The sequence below is a fragment of the Equus quagga genome, chromosome 3, assembly GCF_021613505.1.
Source record: "Equus quagga isolate Etosha38 chromosome 3, UCLA_HA_Equagga_1.0, whole genome shotgun sequence".
In the NCBI taxonomy this organism is placed as follows: Eukaryota; Metazoa; Chordata; class Mammalia; order Perissodactyla; family Equidae; genus Equus; species Equus quagga.
The window spans coordinates 3,218,829-3,234,238 of NC_060269.1; the positions used below are offsets into that span (position 1 = coordinate 3,218,829).

The following is a 15,410-nucleotide window of genomic DNA, read 5'->3' on the forward strand; positions in this document are numbered from 1 at the left end:
CATGAATGTGCACAGGTGCATGTACATGCATGCAGGGGTGTCTGTGCGCACGTGCTCAGGACCTGGTGGGGTATGTGTGCACGTACTCACGTCCCTGGGAATGTGCACGTGTGGGTGTGCATTGCATGCAGGTGTGTGTGTGCGTCAGCATGCGGGTGTGTCTGGGTGTGCATGTGGGCAGTCCTGTCCTCCTGCCTCCGTGATGGGCGACACTAGCAGGCAACCAGAGGATGGAGGGAAAAGTCAGAGGAGCCCTGGCCCAGGCGCACCTGCCTTGGCACGGGGATCCCTGCTGTGCCTACAGCCCGGATGATGAGCTGCTGCCCATGGCCCCCTCACAGCTCCCACTCCTGCTGCCCAGCTTCAGAAACGCTGCTTCCTTCCTATGCCCCTTCAGAAGTGGTAATCATATCTGAGGCTGTAGTTCTTCGAGGCTTCAACATTCCGGTGGGTTCCCTTAAGCCCTGACCTCCATTCCTTAAATACTGCTTCCTGAAATTATGTTCAGAGCCTCATCTGAGAGAGCCTCGACCTGACAGGGCCCCCGCACCAGCTCAGATCCCAGTATCTCCAGCTCACGGCCACACATGGTCAAGAGAGCCTCGCGCCTCATAGACAGACCACTGCTTCTGCCTCAGCTTTCCCGTGTACCTTTCCCAACTTTGCCTAAGATAGCCACCCAACGTCTCTACCCATTCATTTAAAATACAGTTTGTAGTGCAACAGCTCTGTAAAGCTTTCTTAGATTTATACATCCCAGAAATACTAGCTACCTCATATTAGCTTGAAAGAAGTTATGTCAACTTCTTCCTTTGTAACCCAGCAGGACTCCAGCATTCTGCATGTAATAAATACTAACTGGCTCCTACTTGGCTTAAGTGAAATCCATCCTTCTTTCCAGGATAGTGGTCAACCACCGGTGAGTCAAAGAACCTGCCGTCTGGAACCGTGTCAGCTCACAATCACCGATGTGGGTTTTAAAGCCTTCTCCGTCCTTCCAGCTGCAGGACGGTCTAGGAAGAGCAGAACTGACCACATGACTGCGCACGGGACCACAGCCCAGGGGAAGGAAGGTTATTCTAGGATGAGGAAGGAGAACAGGGGGAGGCAGGAAAAGAAATCCTAGGGAAAGGAAAAATAAATGTTCCGTTTTCTCTTCCATGAACTGTTTCACACACGTCAGCAGGTGACCTGTTACTGGCTTCCTGAAAGAGTGAACAAGAACTACAGAGGGAACCCCTCAGTCTGCTGCTTATCTGCCTTAGTCCAAGATGGGAAAGTCAACAAAATAATACTCCACCATCTTTGTTGTCTGATATGAGGCTAATAACTGGCTCTCAGCTACTTTAAATAAAGCTGCACTCACTCACTACACAAAAAATTCTCTAAATGATGTAAAATGTTTGGCTCACTAAGAAGAGTGTAAAACAGATTATAATATTAAAGTCTCCGGGGCCAGCCCCACGGCTGAGTGGTTAAGTTCGCCCGCTCTGCTTTGGCGGCCCAGGGTTTTGCCAGTTTGGATCCTGGGTGCTGACATGGCACTGCCCACCAAGCCATGCTGAGGCGGCATCCCACACGCCACAACCAGAAGGACCCACAACTAAAAATACACTACTATGTACCGGGAGGCTTTGGGAGAAAAAGGAAAAATAAAATCTTTAAAAATAAATAAAGTCTCCAATTATGAATGATAATTCCTCGAAAAGACCCCTCAACAGTGCCAACAATTAATTTCCTAACATGAATTCCAGACAGGAATTCAAATTTGGCAAAAAGTTAAAGCAAAGGAGGTGGTCTCAGCAAGCCCTCCGATAGACATGTCCCTGTTCTCCAGAAGAAAAGAGCAGTCTACACATGTTAAACTACCAGATGCTTCCAGTTGGAAATAAAAGACCAGCCACCTAGAAGTGTCTTAAATAATCCAAATGTGCACGAGGTCTTTGCGTAAGAAGTCTGGAGGGAGAGGACTCTAGGCTGGATCACAAACTCATCCAGTAGAAGATTCTCATGGATTCCCACGGATACAGAATGGCTGCCAGAGCTCCAAACACTGTACCCTCACATGACAGCATCCGAAGTAGGAAGAAAGCGAAGGATGGGAAAAGATGACTTTTTGTCCTAAGCCAGTTTCTCATCAGTAAGGAAAATCTTTCCTGGAAACCACTCTCTCTTACATCTCAATGGCCAGAAGTGACTTACAAACAGACCCTTAAACCACACATGGACAAAAGAGAAAGAGGCGGCATCACTGACTCAGATCAAGCACAGTATACTCTCTGTGACTGGGCCCGAAACACGTTAGCAAGAAAGAAGCAGAAAATAAGCTGCTGTACAGGCAACACCAGTGTAGCATTCAGAGAAATTCCTACACAAGCAGTTTAAGCCAAACACAGACGGTCCCCAACTTATCACGGTTCCACTTACGATTTTTCAGCTTTACAATGGCGCGACAATGACACGCATTCAGGAGAAACTGTACTGTTGAGTTCTGATCTTTTCCCAGGCTAGCAATACGTGGTATGATCCTCTCTCCTGATGCTGAGGAGCAAGCCACAGCTCCCAGTGAGCCCCGCGATCACGAGGGTGGACAACACACTTACAACCCTTCTGTACCCATCCAACCACTTCACTTCACTTTCAGCACAGTACTCGGTAAATCACATGAGACGGTCAAGACTGTATTATAAGGCAGGCTTTGTGTGAGAGGACTTTGCCCAACTATAGGCTCCTGTGAGTGTTCTGAGCAAGCTGAAGGGAGGCGAGGCTAAGCTAGGATGTTCGGTAGGGTAGAGGGATTAAATGCATTGTCAACTTAGGATATTTTCAACTTACAGTGGGTTTATTGGGACACAACCCCATCATATGTCAAGGAAGATCTGTATTCGCTACTTCAGAGAAGAAGAGTGAAATTCAGAAGGGAGAGGGCGCCTACATTCAAATACCCTACAGGGGCCAAGCAGAAGATGTGAATGAACCAGGCAGGCTGGGTAGGGACTGCGCAGCTCTGAAGAGTGGGTGGCCCACCTGAGGCCTCGAGCTCACAATCCATTTGAAGCTCTAATCATTTCAAATGTCAGCGAACTACAGTAGAGCTTAAGAAAACAGATATTCGTTCTTTAAGCTCCACACAAATACGGATAAGACTAGCTTCAGGCTCACATACCAGAAACTATGACACTGTAATGTCTTAGCTATGTGCCAGGCACCATTTTCAGGGCCTTAAGCATGGGGTCTCATTTCACTTTTTAAAATAAAATCCCACTCGTGAGGTACCATCACTGCCCCCATTCTTAGAACCGAGAGAACTGAGCCTGAGAGAACACAATCCTCCCACAACCACGTAACCAGCAGGTAGTGAAGCAGCAACAGCGCGCACACAGGACTCCCAACGACTCCCAGGACCTGGGTTCGCAGAAGCTAATCACAACTGATGAAATGGGTGCTCGTGCCCAGACTTCTGAGGCCACTTGGGAAGTGTGGCTTCTGTAACAAACATGGCTTGGTGGCCAGCTATTTCCCTAAAAACAACCACATTCACCTCACTTTTCTCAGCCACATCTGCTTGATTTCTACATAAAAAATATAGAAAAGAGCAGCACCAATGATCAGAGCTTAACCATTTCTGTTTTGGCTGAGGATTCATTAGTAGCAAGATTGTAAGATCCTTCAGATCTTAAAAAAGTGTCCCCAAGCCTACAGTGAACGCTGTTCCCTGACACAGCACCTTCAACCGTGAGTGTAGGGGAGAAAGAGCGTGGGCGCACCAGTGTGATAAGCACGCTGATAAGAGTGAACTCCTCAAATAATTTCTCTTCCGTAGTTCTATTCAGCTTTAAGAGGTGAGTTTTATCACAAACAAGTAAAAGGCCAATTTGTTATTAGCATCCATCTTCCATGCAGTATACAAAATAACATTTATCAAATTACACCAATAAAACAAAATCACCCAGGTTGGTTCAGACTGACCGCCTTCCCTTACGTATTCCATTGCTGCATTTAACTTTCCTCGTCATTCTGTTTTACATTTTAGCAAGCGTTGGAAGAAACCTTCCAGAACATTCCCATCAAGCAGAGACTCCAAGGAGTCCCGTATTGGATGATTAGGTCCATGTCTTACCAGCATTCATATCTTTGAACTTCTGCTTTAGCTCAGTAGGAGTGAAACGATACTGATCAAGACCATCATTCCAGTAAATTCGGTCCAAGACTTGAAGGTCTCCTCCAATCAGCCAATCCCCTTGTTCCATAACCATCTAATGGGAAGAAAGAGACAATAATTCTTTAAATAGAAACCAAGATCAGAATGAGGAAGAACACGTCCCCCATACAAGCTAAACACACCTGTAAACTACTCGCTTCTCAAGGTCGCTGGTAAATCTCTACGGCTTATCAACTGAATCAGGATTAGAGATGCTATAGAATTAGAATGTACTGCATAATTTCTCAAAAAGTATATTTTATAATTTCTCAAAGGACTTGTGATACGATTGCTATATTTACTTATGAAAAGCAAACAAAACCAAAATGAGTAACTATGACTTTTCAAGTAACAACATTCTTTGCATTGTTGTTGTATGCTGATTAACAGAAAACTTGTAGCCCCAGGTCCCCCACCCTCTGCGCTCTCCAGTCCTAAACTTTTAAGCAACTAATGACGATGGAGCTCGTGCCTTCCAATCCCCACAGCCTCACTCACCTTTAGCTGCGTCTGGGAGGAGATATCACCTTTGAGGACCTTCCAGCCTCACAGTGCAGCTGAAGCTCACCCTCCACCCCACTGCTTCGGTTTACGTTTCACAATGTGCCTGGGCTACTGCCCTCACCTCCTACCTCTCTTCCTCACTAGAAGGTCTGTCCCCATCCATCAAACCACTCACTCATTCAACAGACATCTGGTGTGCGCCAGGGCCTGCACCAGGCTTTGGGAAACAGCAGAAAACGAGAGAGAGAGAGGCCTGGCTGTAACGGAGCTTACATTCTAGTGGGGGAGACAAGGGAGAAACCAGAGAAACACCAGCTGGTCACAAATGTCGCAGAGAAAATGAACAGGGCAATGGAGCCAGTGCCCAGGGAGCAGAGTGAGTGACATGAAGGTGAGGGAGTGAGCACCGGCCTCTCTGAGGAGGGTGACATTTAACCTGAGACGATGCAGAGAAACCAGTCATGGAGGGAAAGTGTTTCAGGCAGAGGGACCAGTACCAAGTCCCGGAGCAGAAACAGGCTTCTGTCTTTGAGGAACAGGAGGAAGGCGAAGTGGTGAGAACAGGTGGAAGCAAGGAAAGGAGCCGAGGGCGGGGTAAGGAGGCAGGGCCAGGCACGCAGGGCTCACAGCCCAGCCAGGCACCTGCATTTAGTCTAACCACAGGGAGCAGCCACTGGAGAGTTCTGGAGGGTGGAGTGATATGCTCCAATTTATACTTTCACTCTGGCTGCTCTGGGAGAATGGTGTGTAGTGGGTACGAGAGGAAGCAGGATTCCAGCCAGGAGACAACTGCAAAGGTCTAGGCAAGAGACCTGGAGAGCTTGGATGGTACTGGAGGGAGTGGACGTGGGACATGGGATGTGGACATCTGTACAAGACCACCAGCTGAGTTCCTGGAGCACCACTCTGTGAGCCTCCCATGCTCCAAACCTGCCTGTGGCCTCTGCATTCCTAGAAAGTGTGGTTCAGGGCAGGCAGAGCAGCGTGGCAGAAAGAGCACAAAAGACCTGGGCAGGCTCTAGTCCTGACTCCCAGCTGCGCCTCTGTAGCTCCGGGCAAGCTGCACCCACTCCAGGACTCCTCTGGACAAAGCAACAACCTGTCTACCTCCAAGGGTCACTCTAAGGACCGAGAGACACAACGTGGTTGGAAAGCATCAATACGTGTAAACTGTTGTTATGAACAAAGTCTTACCTTAGGGTGGAACGCTCGGCCCCTATCTTCACACTTCAACTCAACTCACACAGCGAGTCTCTGCTCCTCGCCTCCACACACCTGGACTGCTTTTCTCACAGTCCCCTCCATCCAAATCCTACGGGTGCCTCAGGGTTGCACACCAGGCACTACCTATCCTAAGAAGCCTTACAGATCACTCTAAATGAAAGGGGCACATAATGTAAACAGCACTCATGTTTGTTGACTGATTAAAAAATGTCTCTTGCACTAAGTTCACATAAGAGGTACTTTTTAGTGGTACGGAGTACATATTATGGGAAGCTCTATGTATAGCAATAATGACTCTCCGCTGTGGACTATGGAAGATGGATTTGCAGCCCAAAGTCTTGGATTCAAAATAGACCCTCATCCCACCTGCCAGCTGCATCACTCTGGTCAAGACATTTACCCCTCTAAGTCTCAACTTCTCCCTGCGTAAGATGGAAATGCCCCCCTCCTGCAGATTAGCTAGGTGGTTCAAGGAACGTACGTAACATGTCGCATAAACTATGTTGTCATTAATGACTGCAGAATTTTAATGTTGTAGGAATGGCTGACACCATTACTAGCTCAATTTCCTTATTTTCTAAGACAATATATATATCTCCCTATGAAAAAAGCATCACTTTTTTGTCCTTTACACGACAACAAAATGAGGTTTAGCACACTGCTGTGATCTAAACAGATGTTATGGAAATTTTCTAGATAAACCTACTAAAATTTCACTTAAACAGCGTCTTTTAAAGCTCAAGGTCTACTTTAGAACAACTAACAACTGACAGAAATTTGACTTCAAAGATAACAAAGACATAAAACACAGTCTCACTTTGGGGAGACTAATTATATTTCCCTGCTTCCATGTGGGAAACTCCATGTTCAGTTAAAACCCAGACCAGTGAAACCACTCTGCTGTGGGCTCCCACAGCACCCTGACCTCACATTCTGCCTGTGAGCACGTGACTGACATCTGTTCCACCTCCAAGCATACAACTGCCTGTCGTGACCATCGGGCCTATATGCCCAGCACCACCACCCAGCTCAGTGCCCAGCATACAGTAGATGTTTAAAAAATATTTGTTGAACAAATATTTATCTTGCAAAATGACAAGGCCATATGCTCATCACACTAATCTGAGATCCAGTGTCGATTCTGCAAAATATTAGCAATTCCAATGGAACAGTCGATACACAGGTAATGCCCACACTTCAGCACAAACACTGTTGGCAAATCAAGACAGAAGGCAGCAAGGTGTGCTCAGGACCTTGATGTAGGGGTGGTTCTTGCAGGTCGTTCCCCACTGTCGGGCACAGCGCTCCTCCTTCCTGTGCTCAAAAAACTCTGGATTGCGAAGAATAGCCACACGGCGGCCCTCGTACATCAGAGCGAATGCCGTGCAGCCGTCCAGCCTCTCTTTATCTTCGTGAGTAGCTGTCAGAACTATGGGCACTGACAAGTTAATGACACCCCCTGCAGGGCACAAAAGAACAGAAGCACACAGCGTGCATTACTCAACAGGCCGTACATCCACCTTCCACGTCAGCGGACAGTCTTCAAACAACTACAGATTTACGGGCCCAGTGACAGCGTTCAGCTAGTACCTGGCACGGAAAATCAGGAGGGAGAACAAGCAAGAACTCAAGCCTAAAAGAACAGCAAAAATGAAGAGATTCAACACTGCGTGAGGCAATACTTCTCACAACAATGCATGAAACTGTCTTTTGGGGAAAAAAAATAGTATAGAATCACAGAAGTAAAAGAAACTGTTTAACAAGGAGGAATCAACACCTAAAATATACTGAGCACCTCCAATATATAAATAAGACAAAGAACTACTTTTCAGGGCCTTTTCAGGAAATACTGAAATCCTTGCTGACAACTGCATTTTGAATGGCAAGTTGATTAAGTACACTTGAGTATACAGTTATGCGCCACATGACGTTTTGGGCAAGGACTGACCGAATGTACGACGGTGGTCCCACAGGATTAGTACCATGTAGCCTGGCTGTGTGGCGGGTGTGCCTTCTAGTTCTGTCTAAGTGCACTGCGATGTTCGCCCAACGACGCAATCGCCCAGCGACGCATTTCTCAGGATGTGTCCCCAACACTAAGTGACACATGACCATACTTGGTATACTTTTGGGTATCTTCGTGTTTTTTGGTTTTTAATCAGAATTGAACCGATGTCGCTATAGTGACTGCCAAGACAAACAGGCAGTAATCAGTGGCTCCACTCAAGCCAAAATGGGCTGTCAGTGAGATCAAGGCACATTCTCAGTTTCCAACTTTTCAAGCTCTAAGTTTCATTTCTGCTCACCGGGCACAGGTTAGAAAAATAAAACTCACTTTCCAATTCCTACATGGATCTTATTTACATGCCGAATAGAAACCATACGTTTTTGAGAAATCATGGCATGTCTTCTTCGGACAAAAGATGTCAACAAAATCAATGATAACTGCTTGGCTGCTTTAAAATTGCCACCACTGGGTGGAGTTTAAAATGGAAAATTAACAGGCGGACTTGCAGCAAACCCGCCTAATCACTACCAAGGAGGCAGTCCACAGACTCTACCATTAGTTCCAAGGAAGAAAACCAAAAAGCAGGATTTAATCTTTACATTCTTGTGATAAAGTTTCTTGAGAAGAAAGATTACCAATTACATTTTCTAATATCTACTTCATTCCCCTAGTTAAAAGAAGTCATAACATGCACGAACGTTGTAGCAACCGAGTACTTTCTGAGACATTTAGCAATATCTTCTTTAATGGACTAAATTAATCTTACCAACAGTATACAAAGTTTAAGGTAGCTGGATTGTTACAATATACTGAACATCCATTCTTTGGTAATTTTTTTGCAGTGTTTTAAAAGAACAGGAAGAAGCATCCTTTTAACCACCTATTTCAGGATTCCTTAGCTCAGAGGCCCTGACTCCTTCTCGGAACACTCAAGCACGTCGTCAGGATAGCTAACTTTGGTGTGTGTGTGCACTTTTCCAGGAGAGGCTTTCCACAGTGACCAGGTGGACACAGGGGAACTGCACCTGCTCCTTAAATCCACCTCCAGACCTAATCCCCAGGTTTTCCTCTCCTCCTGCAATAAATCACCATCAGGAAAACAGAAAATGCAAAAAAGATTCAAAGTTCACTGAAAGTATTCCGTACCGATCTAACAGTCTTAAAATGCTACCTCCGATAAGACGTTAGCATGGCTTTTTATAAATGGTGATGAGTCCCTGTAGCTGTAATTTCTCCCCCACACCCCATGAACTGCGGCATGTAAAACGTCTCACCATCCAGAAGACAGTCGAAATGGAGACACTGCAGGTATTCCCTCTCTCGCATAAAGCCATTCAGTGGGGTCGCCCAACCTTCTGCCAGAACCTGCACCCACTGCATATCCACCTAGGAAACAAGAAAGTAGGGAAATTTCCATTTCATGTACTTACGAACAGAAGCAGTAACAGCCTTCAGGAGTTTAGTTCTGAAAGCAATGGAAACAAACATCTCAAGAATGATTACAGAGTACACAAATCTAATAAGGAAGAAGGGCAGCAGGAAAACATGCATTTCTGCTAACCAATTAAATAACCTTGGGCTTCCAAGCACTCCTAGTGAGGACCGCACCTCCTCAACCAGCGGTTTTCAAACTTTAATATGAATAGAAACCCCTGAAAGGCTTGTTAAAATGAAGACTGCTCCACCCCCCAGAGCTTCTGACTCAGTCGGTTTGCTGTAGGGTCAGAGAGTTTGTATTTTTAACAGGTTCCCAGAAAATGCTAACAACGATGGTCTGGAAACTACACTTTGACAACTACTGTCCTAAACTAAACAAACTTGAGATAAAAATATTTACCAAAAAAAGTCCCTCACCAAGGAGAGTATCCTCCTTTTACAAAGATTGTGTTATTTCTTGAACTTTAATATTTCTAGCATATCCCATCAGAACGTTAAAAAACTGATGAACTACGTATCATTAATGTAAGCTGGATACACTTACTTTTTTTTTTTTTTTGAGGAAGATTAGCCCTGAGCAAACATCTGCTACCAATCCTCCTTCTTTTTGCTGAGGAAGGCTGGTCCTGAGCTAACATCCGTGCCCATCCTCCTCTACTTTATACGTGGGACGTCTACCACAGCATGATGTGCCAAGTAGTGTCATGTCTGCACCCGGGACCCGAACCAACGAACCCTGGGCCGCCAAAGTGGAATGTGCGCACTTAACCACTGAGCCACCGGGCCGGCCCCCAGATACACTTACTTTTTAACTGGCTGTGTGTATATACAGAGAGAGAGCAAGCACATATATAAATATAGTGTACAGTAAATGCAGCTTACTATCTACTCCCAAAGTATGTTGGCCAATGTGTTCTACTACAAAATCAAATAAGGGTATTCTCCAATTCACAGGAAAAGTTACATTCATGGACCAAACTATTTTATTTTCAAGGTTTCCTCTTATTAATTTTTCCTAAACCTCTGACAGTGGCCACTATTTATCTCTATTGGAATCCAATTCTAACCTGTTACAGAATGAATGTACATGTCCCCCCACCCCCCCCAACTCAGATGGTATGTTGAAGCTGTAACACCCCCATGACTATATTTGGAGGTAGGGCCTGTGGTGCTAAGGGTTAAATAAAGTCATAAGGGTGGGGCCCTAATCCGATAGTCTGGTGCCCTTACAAGAAGAGACAGAGACACCAGAGTCCTCTCTGCTGTGAGGAAACAGCCGGAAGGCGGCTGTCAGCAAGAAAGAGCGCCGAGACTGGAACCAAATCGGCCTCACCTAGAGCTTGGACTTTCCGGCGTCGAGAACTGTAAGAAAACAAATTTCTGTTGTGTAAGCCCCCAGTCTATGGTATTTGTTACGGCAGCCTGAGCTGGTCAATACACCACCTGACTTAGGATGAAGTTTTCAGTGAGTTTCTGTTCATACTGTGCAAAGGACAGACCACTGTGCTGAAGAGAAGTTCCCATTTAGACAAAGCTACTGTCTTTCTGGGTTGTAGAGCGGAGTGGCCTGTTCCCATCCATTCCTCCTAATTCCTTCTCTGCGTGTGTGCGCGTGTGTGTTCACTCCATAGTCTGTCGGTGACAAATCTTGTCCCTCTGCAACAGTCAGTCCTCAGCGGCTCTGCTCGGACCCCCCGCACGGCTTCTGCTCAGAGACTCAGTTACACAAAGCACGTCAGGTAACCTGCGCCTAGCAGAGATCTGAATAGCCACTCAAGGGTCTTTCTCCAAGCCCAGAGTTTTTTGGTTTTTTCTTTCTCCTTACTTTCAGATTTGAGCACTTCCCTCTGTGTTTTGGATTTTTACCTACGTTAAAAGAAAGTTTAACTAGAAAGTTTTCCAGCTCAGGTTCTTATTTCTTAATCTGTTTTTAAAGCATACCTAAATGATACAACTTAAAATTCTCAGAGTTGAAAATGATAAATTATAACTTCCACTATCATCATACCATATCAAAACTTTAAGCAGTTTTTTGGTGGGAAAAGCACCTAATGGTATCATTAGCACTATGATGTACAACAGAAGTATTCTTAACCATACAAGAAAGGGAGATTCAAGGTTTTGGTAGGAAATTAGGAAACATTTACAGGAAAAAAGCTTCATTTTAATTATTATATTTAGTATTTCTTAACCGTCTAGAACTCATTCCTTCTGATAAGCCTAAAAATCTTACACAATCTTTGTTCTTTGATATTTCAAAATCAATAAAGGAAATCTAAGTCATAGCAATCTGGGACCATAGCTTCACACAGTAAACACACTTCGCCCCTGGAAACTGATACACACCACACTGCATGCACCCCAGCTCCACTCCCCCGCCCTCACACACTGCTATTAACCACAAATTTTAGTGACTAACGACTGTCTACAAGCCTAAACCCCTTGGTATGAAAAGCAACAAAGCACTTACTTTATTAATTTTCAACGCTGGTAAGGTTTCTGCATCCGTTTTTGCCAAATGAAGCTTATTTTCTGGCACATAGAGTTCTTTCACTTCGTATGAGGCGTCCACAGGTACAATATCCTACACAACCACAAGAGCACAGGTTAACTTGCCTCAACAACGCGGAGCTCTCTAGAGGGAATCTCCATGAGAAAACTAACATCGCAAAATGAGGCTGAAAAGAAATATTAAACAAGAGGGCTTTGAACACCATGCCTCCCCAGTCAATTCTCCTAATGTCAGCTGGTCAACTCCTAAGCAGGTGACAGCCCACGGCAGGAAGTCACTACGCAGAATGTCCCATTATCTAGTGAGAAAGAATAAATTCCAGAAGGTACCAGATGTCAAATCAGGCAACTGCACAGAAGAGGTGACCTCCAATAAGAAGTAACAATAAAAAGAAACAGAAAGTCACTCTACACAGATTCATCATCATCTTTAACATGCCACGAACCATTTTATTCCAGCTTCCACATGCATCTTTGTCTCTGGCGTCACTAAGCCCACCTTCTTAGTCACACAACACAGTGCTCCGGAGTTTGTCTGACTCCCACCACTGTGTGCTGAGAAACAGTACTTTTGGATCCCATATGAAATGTAGTCTGGAAATTTTATCCTAACTCCAAGTGCTCGTTCAGACGACATTGAGACAGAGCTTTTCCCATTGATCCTACAAGCATACTTGTGATAACACAGCATCGCCACTTCCACCCTGCTCACTAGGTGACCTTCACAAGGCTTGCTCACAACACTTGTCATAGCCCCAGGAATAATTACTCTTAACTTTTTTTTAAGCAACCAAATCTATCAGGTAACCTTTATATGCATACAAAACTGACACTGATCAAGGGCTTTCCTACAAGTATCTCACCCAAGCAAGAAATATTCAAAATAAAGTAACTCTCAAGAGAATGAAAACTCAAGCCCCAGACTGGGAGAAAATATTTGGTATCCAAAATATACAAAGAAGTCTTAAAACTCAACAGTAAGAAAACAACCCACTCAACTAGAAAATGGGCCAAAGACCTGAAAAGACCTCACAAAAGAAGATGTACAGATGGCCAATAAACATATGAAATGATATTCCACATCATATGTCATCAGGGAACTGCAAATTAAACCAAGACGTCACTACACACCTATTAGAATGGTCAAAATCCAAAACACTGGCAACGCCAATTGCTGACGAGGATGTGGATGTGGAGCAGAACTCTCGTTCGTTGCTGGTGGGAATGCAGAATGGTGCAGCCACTTTAGAGGACAGTGTGGCAATTTCTTACAAAACTAGACATACTCTTAACCACACAGTCGAGCAATCACAGTCCTTGGTATTTACACAAATAAGTTGAAAACTTATGTCCACACTAAAACCTGCACAGATGTTTATAGCAGCTTTATTCAAAATTGCCAAAACTTAGAAGCAATCGAGAAGTTCTTCAGTAAACAAACGGATAAAGTGGTACTTCCAGACAAGGGAATATTATTCAGTACTAAGAAGTGAGCTATCAAGCCACGACAAGACACGGAAGAACCTTAAATGCATATTACCAGGTGAAAGAAGCCAATGTGAAAAGGCTACACACTGCACGATTCCAACCATACAACAGTCTGCAAAAGGCAAAGCTATGGTGACAGTAAAAAGATGAGTGGCTGCCAGGGGCTGGGGGCAGGGAGGGATGAACAGGCAGGGCACGGGATTTTCAGCGCAGTGAAACTATTCTGTATGATACTACGATGGCAGGTAAGTGTCCAAACCCAGAGAATGTACAACCCTGAAGGAAAGTGTGAATTTTGGGTGATGATACGTCAATGTAGGTTCATCAACTGCAACAAATGTACCATTCTGGTGGGGATGCCGACAGTAGCAGAGGCTGTGCATGGTGGGAGGCGAGCAGACTACACGGGAACTCACTCTGTACTTTCCACTCGGCTTTGCTGTGAATCTAAAACTGCTCTTAAAAATAAAGCCCATTAAAAAATGAAAATAACAAAAAAAGTAATCCAAAATAAATATCAATGGAAGAACCAGATTTTTAAGGACATTCCCCTTTATTTTTCCTGAGGAATAAGTCTGGTAAGAAACTTTAACTTATACCTTGACCTACATTAGTATCTTCAGGAGAAGAACAAAGCAGAGTCAGACGTGTATCAAGGCGAGGGGACCTCAGCAAGGCCTGGGCGCCAGCTCTCAAGCTGCTCCCGTGGGTTCTGAGAATCTAGAAAGAATTATGCTACAGTGCTCCTCAGAGAGGGAACGAGAGAGACACGGTTCAGCACTGGCGACACCATGTGCCAAGGCTGGCCTCCTCCTACCAGTAAATTCAAGGCCTCTGATCTTTCTCACAACAAACCCAAGAACAAGTAAGAAGAGTACACAGGAAGGAAGAAGAAATTTAAAGACAGCCAAGAAGGAACCATTGCCTACTCCAACACTGACCTCAGCGAGCCCGCTCCTGCAGGGCACACAGGAAGGGCACTTCTGGAGGCCCCCTGTGCCCCGAGCGTCCACCGCTCACAGGAGGAAGGCGGGGCAGTGTATGTGAAGCAAACCTGCGCAGCACAGGCCCACACAGTGCTTCCGGGCCTCCTGCATCCGGCGCCTGTGGCACCAGGGTGTAGGGGACGGTGCGGGACGAGGGACAGCCGCCACCGCTGCCTCCATTTCCCTTTGTCCATGCGGCACGTTACAACCTTGCAGCAGTGAGGCAGACGACTGCCAAGGAGCCCAAGCGAAAGACGGCACGTCTTCAGTTTGGCCAAGGTGGTCAAACAAGTGATAAGTAAACGTACGCGATTTAAACTAATACTTGATTTCACTTGCACCTGAAGAGGAAATCGCATACGCAAGACTCTTCTTTTCTTTGTATGTCAATTATATCTCAACAAAACTGGGGGAAAAAAGGAAAAAAGACTTCTGAAAATCTAGGAAGAGAAACAGCTTAAGGTAGTCCGTTTGGTGCTTCTAATTCCAGGAAATTTTTAAAATACATTTATTTTAGATTATACAATAGCAGTAAAGAGAATTTGGAGCTGAGAAAAACAAACCACCCTCTAAAAGGTTGTAATGGTCATTTTGTATACCCCTTTCCAACTGTCCCGCGCCCACAAGCACAGTACAGGGCACTGGTAGTTTCATCAGTCTGTACAAAGCCTATTACTTCATCAGCTAGAAAACAAGAATTCAGAATCGACGTTCCCTACAAGAAGATGACGTGCATAGGCGAACCACACACACATCCCTCATGTTCACTTAGCCTCTTGGATATGTCGAGCTCTCAAAGACGTCTTGAGACATACCCACTTTTCTGGCTGCAAAATAAAGAACTGAAATCCTCCACACTAGGAACAAATGCTGAAATTAACTCAAGTTACACAAAAAGTCAGGCATCATTAGGACTTTTATGAGGAAGAGTATGATAAAGTTTCACAAAACAGACTTAAAATTAAATATTCACATTACTCACAAAACATTAGGACACATCTTCAAAACCAAAAAGAGATACAAGAAAGCAACAGGGGTCTATGGGTTAGTT

At 45.0% G+C, this 15,410-nt stretch overlaps 1 protein-coding gene across 2 annotated transcripts in view; it reads right to left on the reverse strand.

Moving 5' to 3' along the window:
- PAPSS1 (3'-phosphoadenosine 5'-phosphosulfate synthase 1) overlaps positions 1 to 15,410 on the reverse strand; it is an 89,052-nt gene that overhangs the window by 37,952 nt on the left and 35,690 nt on the right. For both annotated transcript variants that reach the window (XM_046655698.1, XM_046655699.1), the window contains exons 6-9: positions 11,845 to 11,958; positions 9,212 to 9,323; positions 7,183 to 7,388; positions 4,121 to 4,256 (exon numbers count right to left, since the gene is read on the reverse strand). In XM_046655698.1, the coding sequence (XP_046511654.1) occupies positions 4,121 to 4,256; positions 7,183 to 7,388; positions 9,212 to 9,323; positions 11,845 to 11,958 (568 nt within the window). The remainder of the gene's footprint in view (positions 1 to 4,120; positions 4,257 to 7,182; positions 7,389 to 9,211; positions 9,324 to 11,844; positions 11,959 to 15,410) is intronic.